General features: G+C 43.9%; 1 protein-coding gene across 1 annotated transcript in view; it reads right to left on the minus strand.

Annotated features, from left to right (window-relative positions):
• Nucleotides 1-15,563, minus strand: part of WDFY4 (WDFY family member 4) — a 151,574-nt gene that overhangs the window by 54,095 nt on the left and 81,916 nt on the right. The window contains exons 40-43 of the mRNA XM_075504926.1: nt 10,679-10,756; nt 9,549-9,752; nt 8,673-8,724; nt 7,042-7,202 (exon numbers count right to left, since the gene is read on the minus strand). Coding sequence (XP_075361041.1) covers nt 7,042-7,202; nt 8,673-8,724; nt 9,549-9,752; nt 10,679-10,756 — 495 coding nt within the window. The remainder of the gene's footprint in view (nt 1-7,041; nt 7,203-8,672; nt 8,725-9,548; nt 9,753-10,678; nt 10,757-15,563) is intronic.

Here is a 15,563-nt window from a genome sequence, read left to right on the forward strand (position 1 = left end):
AAGCAAATAGCCATAAAAGCATATCTGCTATGGAGTTCAAGAGCCAGATTTCCAAAGGAATTACATGCCTGAAGATGCAAACAGTCTTTACACAGTTTTCAAAAACACTGGAGGAGGTTAGCCGTCTATTCCTGCAGACTAGTGGTGTTAGCATGGCCCCTCCAGGGAAAAATACAATGTAAGGAAATTAAAGTCACAAAACCATGTCACTGGAACATACTGACCCATGCCACACAATCTCCTGAGCATTTTTACAGAATAAGGACAAAAGAAGGGCTACTCCAAGTCAGGAGGTCCATCTAAACAACTATCCTGTGTCTTAGTAACAGAAGCTTAAGGAAAGAGTATAAGAAATGTCCTAGGTATGGAGTGATTCTTGGTCTTCATATACCTTCTCAGCAACCAGTGGCTTAGGGACATCCTGAAGCCCCTTCCTCCTCCTCATTGTCACATCTTATGTTTCCCTATAAACACTTAGAGCTGTCTCTAATCACTTGCTCAGCAGAAGGTACAAAAACTTTGCACAATACACGTAAAAGCAATGCATTCAGGTACCACTGTATCAGGAATCACAGAGATGACCTGTAGTTATATACTCTTTCTGCCCTTTCTGTTGTGTATTGAGGAACCCCAGGGTGCATCAGCTACAAAGGATCTATCAGTAAAGTAGGGTCAATGTTATTTAGGGCCACAGAGTTTAAAATGACTAGGAGTACATGAAATCAAATACGTTGCTTTCACAATTTTTGCTAGGGAAACAGATACGTGTTATCATGGTAAGTGAGAGCAATACAGGTCCGCCTCTGTGCCACTCACAAGACCTTTCCTGAAATGATTGTTAGTTTGCTTGTTGTTGAAGTCTCATCTTACTTTGAAATGGTCACACACGCGTCTCATTAATCACAACTTAAGAATACATGACAGGTTGCTTCATTCTCTCCAGCTGCTCAATGGCCAAAGGAAACTAAATCTACTTGACCTAGTCTTTAGTGGTAGGGGCTCTAGGCTCAAATTTGGTCACATCTGAACTGTTACAAACATCAGGTTTCTTCTGCTCAGACTTGAGTGAAACCATTGCAATCGCTAGAAAGAAAGCCCTGCGGTCACAACGTTGCTTTGGAAGACCCAGGACACATTCCTTTTTTGCAGTAGCCGCCACTCACTCTCCCTCCCTTACTCCACTGGAGCAAAAAACCCATGTGGGAGGTGTTCAGTGTGCACTTCTCAGGTTTTAACAACTTCCCAAATGCTGCAAGGAAAGAATATCAGATATTTGGGGGGGGGGGGGTGGTGGCAGAAGAAGGTTCTTGTCTTGTACATGGTCACGGGCACTGGGATTGCTCTTTGTCCTTGCTTTCTGTGATGAAAGCTGCCATCTGTCCCGGCCGATTGCCAGCCTGAGAAGCTGGTATCCCTTAGCTGATGATAGCATCTGGAAGCCAGTTCTAATAGGATTGTGCTCATACCTCTTGCACAACCAGACATCTCCGTCTCACTCCAGGCTCCTCTCAAACAGAAAATGCTGCCAAAAACTAATATGAGCCCTTAAATTTCCCCTTAGGTCAGTTCACACCCTTCCCACTGCTCCCATGACTCTCTCAGGAATAACCACAGCAAAGTCTGCCTGCTCCTTTCCCTGCTGTGTCATTCCACGGAAAGCAACTAACTGTTAGGGGATTAGCTGTGCTTGCTTGAGGTGGTAGTCAGAACCTTGGGGTTTGTCAGGAGCTCTGCAGAGATCCAGGGAGCAGCTATGGCCTTACAACTGAAAGATGTTTTTCATCAAGGCAAACACCAAAAAAAACCATCCAGAAGCAGATAGGAAGGGGGAATACTAGGAGGTATCCATGGAGCACAAATAGCACAGTGAAGGAGCACATCCGGAAGAGCAGAGATCTGACTAAAGCTGCTCTGGTTTGGTTTTTTTTTGTGACACTTAACAGCATGAGTCGGCCCCTGTCCTTTGCACCTAGTAGCACAGTTGTTCACTGAGCTGGGGTAGGGGTGGAGGAGCATGGGCTGGGGGAAGGGGCTCCCAGCACCCTCTCTACTGCAACAGAAACCCAGATAGGGCAAGTCAGAGGAGTAATCATCTGCAACACTTTGTCCTTCTTCAGGCGCTCCCATGTGAACACAGGAAGAGTTTCAGCACTCCTTCCTGCAGTGAGGTAGCCATTACAATCTCTGCTCCTGCAGCAGGGAGGGAAGAGAAACTGAGGCACAGAAAAGGGAAACGGCTTGTGACAAGGACCTGGCTTCCTAATACTCTGCTTTGCCCACAATAGCTAGTCCCTGTTCCCACTGCACATCAGCATATGTAAAGTTCTCTACTGCTGCATTCTTGCACTGGGATGAAGTGTAACATTGCTCCCATGAAAACAGGCTGCCTTGGTGTCTTGCATAGCTGTGAGGTACGTGCAATGCCCCTAAAAACATTGGCTCCACCAAGTGGATGCAGAGCTGCTGCACCGTTCTGCCAGTCCTAGGTACTGAACCTTACAGCTGCTCCCTCTTTCAACTGAACATGGTCTTTAACCACCTCCTTTCTCTCAACCATGGATCTCACTCCCTCTAACTGATTTATGCTAGTCCTTTCTATTATTGTCCTTGGCACCTCCTGTGCTCTCTCCAGCCCCTCCTTCAAGGAAAGGCATTGTGCCCAGATTTCTGCTAGGCTGTGCCCTCTTGTTAACTTCAGATTCATTACCCCAGCTGCTTGGATTTCTTACTGTCTCATATGACTTGCTGGCAAACAGAGGTTTACGTTTCTCCAAAATTCAGAATTTCTACACCAAAATCATTCCCCAAGCCTTCCAACACTTTCTTTATCTATTACATTCTAACTGCACATTAACAACCTGGCAGGACTACTTTAGGCTCGTAAAGATCAGGGAGGCAATCTCGCAGTTGGGGGCTCAGGTTGCAGATATAGGAATCCAATCTCTCTGTCTCTGCTGGTAAGCCAGGGTTATTTAAAGGGTTGGCTCTGGCTTTTGGTGGACAAGTTGATAGATTAGGTCAGGACAGGTTCCTATTTGCATTTCTCTTGCACAATTCTGCAGCAGCACATGTTGTGTAACATCACCCACATCGCATATAACCTCTCCTTCCATGCCTGTGGTGTGTACAGTCTCAGTATACTGAAGAGACACACAATATAATCTTCACCTGTACACACGATAACCTCAATAGAGCCTCAGCAAAATGTATAACCACAGAGCCAGAGTATGACATTTCAGTAACTTCTGGGAGGACAGCCCTGACAGCAACACCTGTAAATCTGCACCTGCAGTCTGATATATTAATCTAGTGAATTACACACATTGAACTTCTGTGTGCAGGAAAAAAACATCTTGTGCTTTGGCCATATACACATAGATACTACTTTACTCTCCTGGAATTACAGCACCAGTCCCAAACATTCACCAATGAGGTGACTCAATTCACAGCTTTGAGTTCAAAGTCAAATTTTTCCAAGCACACCAAGAGCAGTCCTTTTGCCCACCTTTCACAAGTGGTCCCTGCTGTGGCCATCTGTAAGGGAAGAGGTGAAGCAACAAAATATCTCAGCTACGGGCCCACCATTCTGCTTTAGTCTGCAAACAACTGCCCTGACCCGCCATCCCTTGTGCCCAGACTCTCAGTGTGTGGGCAAGCCACAAACATCTACATTCCTCCGAACGTCCAGTTACTCCTTTGTGTACCTCCATAGAGCCAAAACACAACAATGGCCCACTGTATCTTGCATTTCACCAGTACTGCGTACAAGGTTTTTGGCTTTTAGATCTGGCTCTAGTAGGTCACTGAAAGTTGATGGGGACAAGGGAAAACTGGTGCAGAGTATAGAAAGAAACAGGGAAACAGCAAGGAGCTTCATCTAACTGGAAATGACACTATGTCTAGGGTAGGGTGACTGCAGAGGAGAGACTAGGACTCTCTGGGCAAGGGAAATAGGATGAGATCAAGAAACCTGAGAATTGGAGCTGCACTATGTAGGTGAGGAGAATGCGAGGGATAGCGCAAACACAACAGGAATGCAGGGGCAGCTGAGAGGGGCAAAACAGCTGAAGCTAAACTTCAAATAATCAGGAGAGAAACCGTGCTCACCACAACACACTCTCCCTTCAAAAGGCAGGGCTGGGACACATGGTGGAAGAGATTTGTGATTCTTCTGCAATCTCCTCCCTCTACAGGACAGGCCCATATCCAGGATCATAACATACTCCCTACTATCCCCTCCAGCTGCCACTTTGGCAGAGGCCATTACAGAGGCCTGAAAGGTTCTAAAGGTGCTTTCTCCAGCAGATGTCAATGTGATAACTGCAAGTTTCAGCAATTCTGCCCTTGGCCTGCTATCCTTGGGAGGTCTCATAGAGGCTTCCATTTTCAAGCTTTGAGAATGTCACACAAAATTTAAGAAAGCATTATTATGATTGCAAAGTCATATGCTCAAAAGTCAGCGTGAATTCAGCCCCTTTGTATATGCATTATGTTACCATGTAACTACAGGATTAAATACTATTTTTTCATAGAGCCTGCTCAGGATGGACATATCCTAGTGATAAATTAACACTGTGTAAGGAAGATGACTGGAGTCTATAGCATTCCCGCTAGCTACAGAACACAGAAGGTGCAGTTATATATATTACAAGGATCCTGGCTGGAAGAGACAGACTTATGGTCAATACAACTAAATACTACTTTGAAAGTATGGATTTGGATATACATACCCTCCACCCTATGTACTGGTAAAGCAGAAGGGATAGTCTTACAGTAAAATCAGCAAGTGATTATGTCATTAAGGGCTGTAATTGCACAGATCTGGCATTAATTTCTTGATTTCTGGCATTTCCTAAATTCAGAGTGTTTGACTTGAAATCTGGGAAATGCATTCCTCCGTGGGTAGTTTATTGCATAAAAAAGCGACAAAAAAGGACACATCTAAAGGCTGAACTTTGCATGGTCTGGGTGCTGTTCAAACACACAGAGCATGACTGCTCCCTCATATGATTCGTCTCCACTCTCTCAGGGACTAACCACTCTCAGTAGCTTCCTATACTCAAACTATATCAATTTGTTTTCTCCCTTTCTCTCGCAGTTCAAGTGGTAAACTTACCTTGTTTAAATACTTAAAATTATTTTCACAGGAATGCCTAGAAATGTTTTCTATTCTATTTTTCAAGTAAGATAAAACAAAAGACTAGATGATATTAGCATAACAATACCCCACCTGCACCCATATTCTCCTGATTTAACTTGCTGAGGAACAGACTCTGAATCAACAATGTCAATAGCATTTGATCTGCTGCTTCTGCAAAAAGCCATCTCACATATCTGAATATGTACAAAGGTGTCTGTTTAATGGTAATGCAAAAAAATAGTACTGGGTGACATTATAAAACAATGACCACTTTCCAGAAAGGGCTATCCCTGTGTTACAGAAATCAATCTAGTATCTGCCAAAGCATCACAATGACTTTTCTGTGCAGTACAGTAGGTATGATGGTTCCAGTTGCCTGCTTAAAGTGCAAACAGCTCACAAGGCAGCCATTTACAAGGCAGGACCGCAGCGCACTAAGTGAGCGCAGGACAGCTAATGTCACCCCCTACTGCTTTTTTTAATACTTCTCTCAGCTCGGCAACACGGTGACTGCTGCTGGAAAAAAACATGCCTGGCGTTTCTGACGGCTTCCTGCAGAGTTACATGGAGAAGAGACAGACAGCCTGAAGGCTCAAAATGAGATCAGCACACGGAAAACATGCCTCACATTTTCATGCTTGTCTCCGTCTGCTGGGGAGAGGTATGTGTGGGAGGGAAGGAGGAGGGGCAGGGAAGTGAATTATGTTGTATAGACCGACAGTGCACCAACAGCTCTAATAGCATGAGGAAGCCATCATGTTAGAGAGCACGAATGTGATCCTCAACCACTGGCAAAGCGTCAAGAAAATTTGGTGATGGTATTGAGACATAAAAATAAAATAATTATTTCTATATCTATGTATCACAGCACTGTGATGGCTGAGTTTAAATACTCCAAGTCTGACCCTTGGCTTCCACTATGGGATGCTGACTCTTGGGCCAACAGGGGGAATGATGCCACTGGAAGAAAAGATCAGAGAATGAGGCCAGGTCTGCTTGTCATGACAAAATCTCTCACAGTCCTGCAGAAAATAGCTACGTGCAGTACATATCCAACATTAAGGATTTGATTTGGAGTCACCATTGTGGTGACTATGCTGAAAGCAAAGGTCAGGTGCTGCCTGTCGAGCAAAGGGATTAAACTGAGAACACCAGACCAAAGTTACTGTCCTCCTAACAGAGTCTCTCCTATTTACTCCATAGCTCATGTCCTCACCCAGTGAACCTGCCTCTTCCTTATGCTGGGAGAAGTGCATCCAGTCCAGTACAAGAACAAAGAAGGAACAGCACTGTTTTGACTAGATGACACAAGATGGAAGCCTGAAACAGGAAGCAGGGAAAGCCTTTATGGTCTTAGAGGGAAGAATCTGTCCAGTACTCATGGGGAGGCAGAGAACAAAAGAGAATGTGAATGGGGGAGGAAGAAAACATTTTCTGGTATTCAGCAGGAAGAGATTTAAACATTGCTGAACTAGCAACCTATACAAAATTGGCACACCCTTCCAGAGGTAATAAATAAATTTGATCCAGGCACTGCTCTGAGCATGAGTAAAGGTGGCGAAGCAGGACAGAAATTCTCAGAGTCTGATAATTTGCCATGTCTTAAGCAAATTCAGACAATACTGTCTCACAGGTACGAGAATACCTTGGTCACATGCCCAAATTTTTTTCTGTTACTTCAAAGAGTTAATGTTAAATGCTCTTCAAGAATAAGTCTATATAGCAGTTCATACAGAGGCTGGAAAATTGTAATTGCTCTAAGGAAACAGGTAGTGAGGATGTTTACTGTAGCCTGAATCCACTTGAACCCCAAACTGAAAGGCACAGATAGGCCTCCACATCCAATTCACCCTCTAAAATGCCATCTCCCCAGAGAATATTTTCTAGTTCATCTTTCCTACCTTTTCACTCTCTGTGAACTCCTGCAATATAATTTGTCTCTCCACACACAGTTCCAAGAAGTCTTCTGAATGGAAACTTTCATGTAGAGCAGGGAAGAATGTTAGCTGGTTACAGTCTGATCCCTCCATCTCCCTTTCTGCTCCATTTAACGTCATCTCTCCTATATCAGTTTAAAAGAGATTGCAGTTTTAGTGGCAGCCGGATGACACCAAAAGCATTTGTAATTGAGACTTTCACCCAGTCTGTTCTACCTTGGGAAACAGCATTATATATCTGCAAAAAACAGGCAAGAGAAAAGTAAAATCTGTGACTGCTAAAGAAGGATGCTTAGTTCAGGGAACTAAAATCAGGTAGCTGCACTCAGTCATAATTCAAACTAAATTCCTATAATCACTGAAGATGCAAACATATTGAAGAAATGTATTTATTCTCATTTCTGCACTGTGTTGGGCTGATCATGTGACAATCAAATAACTTCTAAAAAAAGCATCTGTTCACATACTCACATGAAATTAGGAAAAACTAAAAACGGTACTCTTCTGAGGACAAGGACTGAGCAGGATCTTAAAAGGACCCAAGGGGAGACAGTCCAGTCATATCTTGGGCCCAAGCTGTGTCCCAAATTTTGCAAATTCATGCAGTGCATGCAGTTAAGGGAGGCACGATCAGCCTTCTTATTGAGGAAGACTGTAACCACTTTCATGCAGAAACTACATAGTGCTTCAATCTTGTTTGGAGTCTAGAACAATAAGCTCCAGTCTCTCTTGATTTCTAGGCCCTATCACACTAAAAAGTATACAATACTGCCTATTTCCAACAGTGTACACTAGAAGCTTGACTTGGAACAGCCATACAGGTGGCTGAAATCCACAGCCTTAGACTTGGCTGACATTTCCAAACTACAGTTCTTCCTCAAGGAGGTTTTTTTTTTCCCCTCTCTGAAAAACTATTGACCTATTAGGTACATTTCACTCCACACCCCCTATCCCCCCCCCCACAACATCCTCCCCCCCCTTTCTTTTAATGTCTCTCGTAACAGAAAACCTGGCCTTGGAAAATTGAAAAGGTTGACATAATGATCATATTTTGAAAAATCTGGTTCTATTTTGAGCCCTGAAAAACAATTTGACATGTTAATTTTCTTGGTGATTTCCTTCCAAACTCTCTATTATTTTGTCCACATTCTTGGAAAGTTACAATTCCTATTAACACTTCTCTGAGCCATCTATCACCTGGTTTTAAATACTATTTCAGAGATAGAACTGGAGTAGACTGGAGTCTACTAAAAGCAGGGGGAAAGTCTGCACTTTTCCTTCTGAGTTTAAGCAGTTGGGAGCTTTCCAGGTACCCAAGAATGCCCAAAGCTTTCATTTCAAGATAGCTTTTTTGCTTTCAGATCTTTCTGGTAGCAACAAGAGAGCAACAAATTCTGAAGACAGTGTATATACCACCTATAATAACTGCATCAGTCTTTTCGCAGATGTTCAAGTGACTTTTTAGCCCAGAGCACTGACCACAAGTTTCTTTCACTAGACGAAATTCTGACCTGGAACTCCATACACTAACTCCAATTCTCTTTGGCTGTTTGTGTTCACCTTCTTGATGATTTCATTTAGCCCTAAAAGGTTACCTGGATTCACTTCTGCAGTGGGGGTTGTTTCATTTCTGTTTGCTAGGAGAACCTGAAAAGAGACTAGGTATGACTAAAGTGGAATATGCAGACAGGTAAACATAACTCAGAACCTTGTTGCAGAGAAAAACACAGATTTAGAACTACGTTGTAGATAAATGCCTTGGAAATTCAAATAAACTCATTTGAAAGGACCCAAAGGAACAATTAAATGTAGGAAAAAATGTCAACAATTAAGTAAAAGGACTACTGTCTTTTCAAAGAAGACTCTGCATGAGGCCAGTTATAGGATAAAAGCCATACCAACCAGTCTACAGAAAACAGCCAGAACCCACGCTTCACATAAAAGCTGAAAATGTCCTAGAGATGGGAACCTCCTGATATACTAAAGTGCTTCAGCTTCTGGTTAATAGGATTTGGCACTTAGACACTATAGAGACAGACAGTAGTAAATACCCCACATGTACAGTTCAACGCTTAGTTCAAACCACTCTAATTCCCCTTTTGATCATTCACCACTTCTAGCAGCCCTAATAAGCATAAGACCAACAGGACAGTGCAGCCTTCTAACTGGACTCTGTTGCATGCATTGGGAAGTGCTATACCCATAAGATATTACAAGCAGAAAAGTATGGTTGGGTTATACTCTCATCTATCTGGGGAGATCTTATACCAGAAAAGAGGGAATATAATTCTGTTGCTGCTAAACACATTGTGGCCCCTCTTACTCTCTCAAAATCAGACACATTCAGTGGGTTCTCTATGCATGGCACAGCATATTGATGAGTCAGGTAACAAGAACCAGAGGAAAGAGGTGAGTATAAAGTCACCAGCAACTGTTACAGAAATTGTGCATCTCCTAAAACAGCTTTCTACCTCACTCTTCATTCGCATCATTGTCGCTCGGGTGTTCGCATACTGAATCCTCCTCCTCATTCGTGAAGGACCTTCATAACAATCAAGAATCCATCGTGGCTCTAAGGATCGTGATGCATCTCCCCACGGGCCCCTTCTGTAGAAAAGTTGCTCCTCAAGTATCATCCAATCCTTGGCTGCTTTGCTGTAACCACACTGCAGCATCTGTGGGACAGAACCACTTTGTGCCACCTTTTGCACACTCCCCTCTTCTCGTCCAGCAGTGGCACCACTCCAGTGATTCAGAGGGATCTACCCAACCTACCGGATGGGACCACTGCAGAAGGAATGCTGCAGACTCAGCAAACACAGGTCTGACTGGCCACTGAAAGTGTGCTGTGGGAGATGCTACTAGTCAAACTAAGATACAGTGACAAATATAAGCATGTCACAAACTTCAACCTCCTTGAAAATGGCTGCTTTCATTAGACTGCCAACTCAAAAGCAGTGAGCTAGGAGAAGAGCATCACAGAGCTTTTGTTCACTCCATTTTTTTTCTAGTGAATGTTTGTCAAACAGCAACAACCATGCTCACTGAAAACACAGTCTGAAAGTCTCGGTCAGAAGTGTACTGTGCTCCCTCCAAGCATGGCATAAATTTAATTATTTCTACTTAGGAAGTGTGTGCAGGGAGTTGATGGGCACTAAAATATCAATGTAAAGGAGAGAAGAGGTGAGAATTTCAAAGAATGAAAAGCTTGTTGGTCTCTGATGGCCAGTCCTGAAAAAGAAACATACCTGTGAGATTTTACTGGCTACGAGCTTGAGACCTCTTGAAAAGTTTTACTGGCTGCTAAGAAAAAAAGGTCAAAGTCCCCACTTTCATTTCTACCACTGTGAGAGTGGAATAACTCATTTAAACAAAAGAAAAAAGGCTCCTGAAGATAAAATGAGGATCTGTAATCTGATAGGTGAGTGATGCTATATCACACTTCAGTGGTGATGTCAGGAGCAGAGTATTGACTCATCAACTCTCAGCATTTCTTTGGGCATACTACTCATCTCACTTCTGAAATGCATGATTTCTCACGGTAGTCCAAGAGCGTCCTTTCAACAACAGAAAGCTGTTGAACAATATTCCTGCTCTTTACCTGTACATGGTTCTTGTACAAAGAGGCGTACAGCTCCTGACCAATTCTTCGGTACCGTTCCATACATGACACAAATCCCTAGAAGAAACATCAGAACACATTACACCAAGGTGCTGCAGGTGAGGGGCAGAAGCAGGCATTAGTTGCTCTGCCTTTTCCAAGAATAATTAGGCAATATGGCCTGCGTCTGTGAGTGACAGTTCTCCAGACAGTGTAGCAATGAGGCAATCATCTGAAAGCAAGTTGCACACTTAGACCAGGAAGATAAACATATTCCTGATCTTAACAAGAGTCATTAGTGGAACTACTCAGAAGGAGAAAGAAAACATCAAATAAAATTTAAGGCCCCCCCTTTTGGAGCTGAATTAGTACTGCAAGTAGCATAAAAGACAAGTATCTCTTGTAGAGACCCCAAATGAGATAAGGATCCAGGATTTGTAACTATACACCTGCTCCTTGCTGCATAAACAGGAAGTGCAGACAAAGAAATGGTCCATGTCACCTTTTTGCAAATAGGAAACCAACTGTTTCCAAAAACATTTTGAAGATTTAGGAGCCTAAGTCCTCTGGCAATAAGTGACTTGGAGTATAAATACACTATATAATGGGATTGTGACGCAGAGATGTCTGAGCTAGCTCTAGAACTGGAAACTTGTAGAACTGTAGTAGTGCAAGACGACACCCATAATAACTGTCTCTGCTCCACTACACAACACAGACATGCCTAAACCCCAGGGCTACTCAGGTGTGTCTGGAAATAGATGTTTTCCAAAGCAGTCTGGCAGAACTTCCTGGCCACCTTTCCTTCCGGAATGCACCAGACTCACAGAACAGTGAACCTGCATTAACAGTCATACATTTCATGTGCTGTTTTATTGGAATGAACTTCTCAAGCTAAGCATCTCTGTGCAAGTATAAGACTGATGAACTGCTGTCAAGAGATTACAAGTTGCATGCCCCACTCTGCAAACAGATTGTTACGTCATCTTCAGCAAGACATGCAATTGCCCTAAACCTCTACCTCTCCAACTACAAAACAGAGACTATAGTACTAACCTCAGAGTTACACAGGCCAAAATCATTAACAATGGTCCAGTGTGGTGGGATCCTTACACTCAGGGAACAGGGAAATGAAATGGGTTTCATTCTCTTAGAATCACAGAATCACAGAATTGTTTAGGTTGGAAAAGACCTTTAAGATCATCAAGTCCAACCATAAACATAACACTGCCAAGTCCACCACTAAACCATGTCCTGAAGCACCATATCTACACCTCTTTTAAATACCTCCAGGGATGGTGACTCAACCACTTCCCTGGGCAGCCTGTTCCAATGCTTGACAACCCTTTTGGTGAAGAAATTTTTCCTGATATCCAATCTAAACCTCCCCTGGCACAACTTGAGGCCACTTCCTCTTGTCCTATCACTTGTTAATTGGGAGAAGAGACCGACCCCCACCTCGCTACAACCTCCTTTCAGGTAGTTGTAGAGAGCGATAAGGTCTCCCCTCAGCCTCTGCTTCTCCAGACTAAACAACCCCAGTTCCCTCAGCCACTCCTCATAAGACTTCTGCTCTAGACCCTTCACCAGCTTCATTGCCTTTCTCTGGACACGCTCCAGCACCTCAATGTCTCTCTTGTAGTGAGGGGCCCAAAACTGAACACAGGATTCGAGGTGCAGCCTCACCAGTGCTAAGTACAGGGGGACAATCACTTCCCTACTCCTGCTGGCCACACTATTTCTGATACAAGCCAGGATGCCATTGGCCTTCTTGGCCACCTGGGCACACTGCTGGCTCATATTCAGGTGCCTATCGACAAACAGCCCCAGGTCGTTTTCCACTGGGCAGCTTTCTAACCACTCTTCCCCAAGCCTGTAGCTTTGCATGGGTTTGTTGTGACCCAAGTGCAGGACCTTGCACTTAGCCTTGTTGAACCTCATACAGTTGGCCTTGGCCCATTGATCCAGCCTGTCCAGATCCCTCTCTAGAGCCTTCCTACCCTCAAGCAGATCAACACTCCCACCCAGCTTGGTGTTGTCCACAAACTTACCAAGGGTGCACTCGGTCCCCTTGTCCAGATCATTGATAAAGGTATTAAACAGAACTTGCCCAATACTGAGCCCTGGGGAACACTGCTCGTGACCAGCTGCCAACAACTCTTTGGGCCTGGTCATCCAGCCAGTTTTTTACCCAGAGAAGAGTACGCCCGTCCAAGCCATGAGCAGCCACTTTCTCCAGGAGAATGTTGTGGGAAATGGTGACAAAGGCTTTACTAAAGTCTAAGTAGACAACATCCACAGCCTTTCCCTCATCTACTAAGCGGGTCACCTTGTCATAGAAGGAGATCAGGTTGGTCAAGCAGGACCTGCCTTTCATAAATCCATGCTGACTGGGCCTGATCACCTGGGTGTCCTGTACGTGCTGCGTGATGGCACTCAAGACGATCTGCTCCATAACCTTCCTCAGCACCAAGGTCAGACTGACAGGCCTGTAGTTCCCCGGATCCTCCTTCTGGCCCTTCTTGTACATGGGTGACACTTTTGCTAACCTCCAGTCAACTGGGACTTCCCCTGTTAGCCAGGACTGCTGATAAAGGATTGGAAGTGGCTTGGTGAGCACTTCCGCCAGCTCCCTCAGTACTCTTGGGTGGATCCCATCTGGCCCCATAGACTTGTGTGTGTCTAAGTGGTGGAGCAGGTCGCTAACCATTTCCCCTTGGATTATGGGGGCTTCATTTTGCTCCCTGTCTTCCAGCTCAGGGGGCTGGGTACCTGGAGAACAACTGGTCTTACTATTAAAGACTGAGACAAAGGCGGCATTAAGTACCTCAGCCTTTTCCTCATCCTTTGTCACTATGTTTCCCCCCTGCATCCAATAAAGGATTCAGATTCTCCTTAGGCCTCCTTTTGTTGCTAATGTATTTATAGAAACAACTTTTATTGTCTTTTATGGCAGTAGCCAGATTAAGTTCTAGCTGGGCTTTGGCCCTTCTAATTTTCTCCCTGCATAACCTCATGACATCTTGTAGTCCTCTTGAGTAGCCTGTCCCTTCTTCCAAAGGTCATAAACTCTCCTTTCTTTCCTGAGTTCCAGCCAAAGCTCTCCGTTCAGCCAGGCTGGTCATATTCCCCAACGGCTCATCTTTCAGCACATGGGGACGGCCTGCTCCTGCGCCTTTAAGATTTCCTTCTTAAAGAATGTCCAGCCTTCCTGGACTCCTTCTTACCTACTCCAACAAAAATCACAGGTCACAAGGTTCACATAGCCAAGACCTTTACAGAACACAAACTAGAAAATTTCAAACAGTGCTTCCTATCTGTGTCTCCCTTTTGAAAAGATCAGCAGAAACATTATTAAACTCAATGGAATCCCTCAGGTGCCAAACTAGCATCATGCAAATAACAACAAAATACAACCTAGGATATTCACTATTTTAGTAATTTCTCAAATTCACCTGTTAAACTTTATTCAAAGACAAGCTTCTAGCTTTGAAAATGCTAGGTTTGTTCCCTTCTTTCTCCTAGCCATCTATGAAATTCTGAGTTCCGAAGAGATTTGAAGTAAAGTATTTGTTCTCATGACATTTTTTTGCCTGATCAGAGAGACAAAGCGTGCTGAAAGGCTGTGTATATAGCTGAAGCACTGAACAACTGCTGAGTAAGCTACTGGTTTGTTTTATCTTATTGCATGAAGGCAACTGAAGAACCAGCACAGGCCTCTGCTTTAACAGGCTGTCCAACACTCATGAGACTGTTCTACAGTCTTGTAACTCAGACTTTTCTATGCAAACACAAGAAGAGCTGCTCCATCTATTTATCTCCTTGCACAGTATCTCTTCGTGTGACTGCTGACAAGTAGCTACCGGGGGAACTTCAGTATCACAGCCTTTTACTAACAGTCACAGGTAAAAATTATCCTGTTTGACAGTGTATTTCCTGGAAAAAGATTCTAGCTATCCTATTACAACTACATGATGCCATGTCTGATCTTCTGGGCATACTTTAAAATTTTCCAAATCAAAAGCTCTCTGAAAGAGCAAATTTTTTTTTTTTCCTGAAGTCAATGGTACAGCACATTGGGGCTCGACTCAGAACGATGCTCCTAATCACTACGGAAAGAAACAAAACACCCAAAGTCACAGAATCCGAATAAACCTTAAATATCTATTCCATGCACCAGCCAAATGTGTAGGAAGGATGCAGGCTTACTTGAACATGATTTTGAAGCCAAAACAAGATTGCTTGCCCTTTCCTTTGATAAATTCCTGAGGATTAGTGGCGGCAAAGAAGGTAGAAGCTTTTCAGAGATTATACAGGAGCGGTTAGAGTGCCCCCAGTGCCAGGCAGAGGCTTTCATGTCCACCCAAGCTTCCCTGACAAAGGTGAGATTGCTATGAGTCACACCATGAGGCCAGACTGGCTGCGAAAGTCCCAGCCTCTCACTACCTAAAGCCATGGATCAGATGGGTAACTTTTAAATGCATGGACTCTGTGCCATGCTGGCAGTGATTCCTCACAGCAAACTGTCTAGCTGCTGCTTGCACTATGCTATAATTAAGTTAACACACAAGGTCTATGTGGTGTGCCAATTACTGCTGGCTGCCAGCCAGGTCTGTACCCCTGCTGCGAAGTCACATTTATTGGTGTTTCCCTGCAGGAAGCTCCTGTTTTACACTGATGAAAGTCATTACATTTTTGTTTGTTTAAAGCATCATTAAACCTGTAATCACAGTTGCGGCCTCACAAAACTATTCCATAATTCATATAAAACTCCAATAAAGGCTGACCTAGAAAACAACAGCATCTTTGTGCTGTTGAGCTGGGCTCAGTACAGGAGAAGAGCTGAGATCCCAGCTCTATGTGGACATAGGGTAAAAGCCATTCA

Source organism: Mycteria americana, chromosome 6 (assembly GCF_035582795.1).
Source record: "Mycteria americana isolate JAX WOST 10 ecotype Jacksonville Zoo and Gardens chromosome 6, USCA_MyAme_1.0, whole genome shotgun sequence".
Taxonomy (NCBI): domain Eukaryota; kingdom Metazoa; phylum Chordata; class Aves; order Ciconiiformes; family Ciconiidae; genus Mycteria; species Mycteria americana.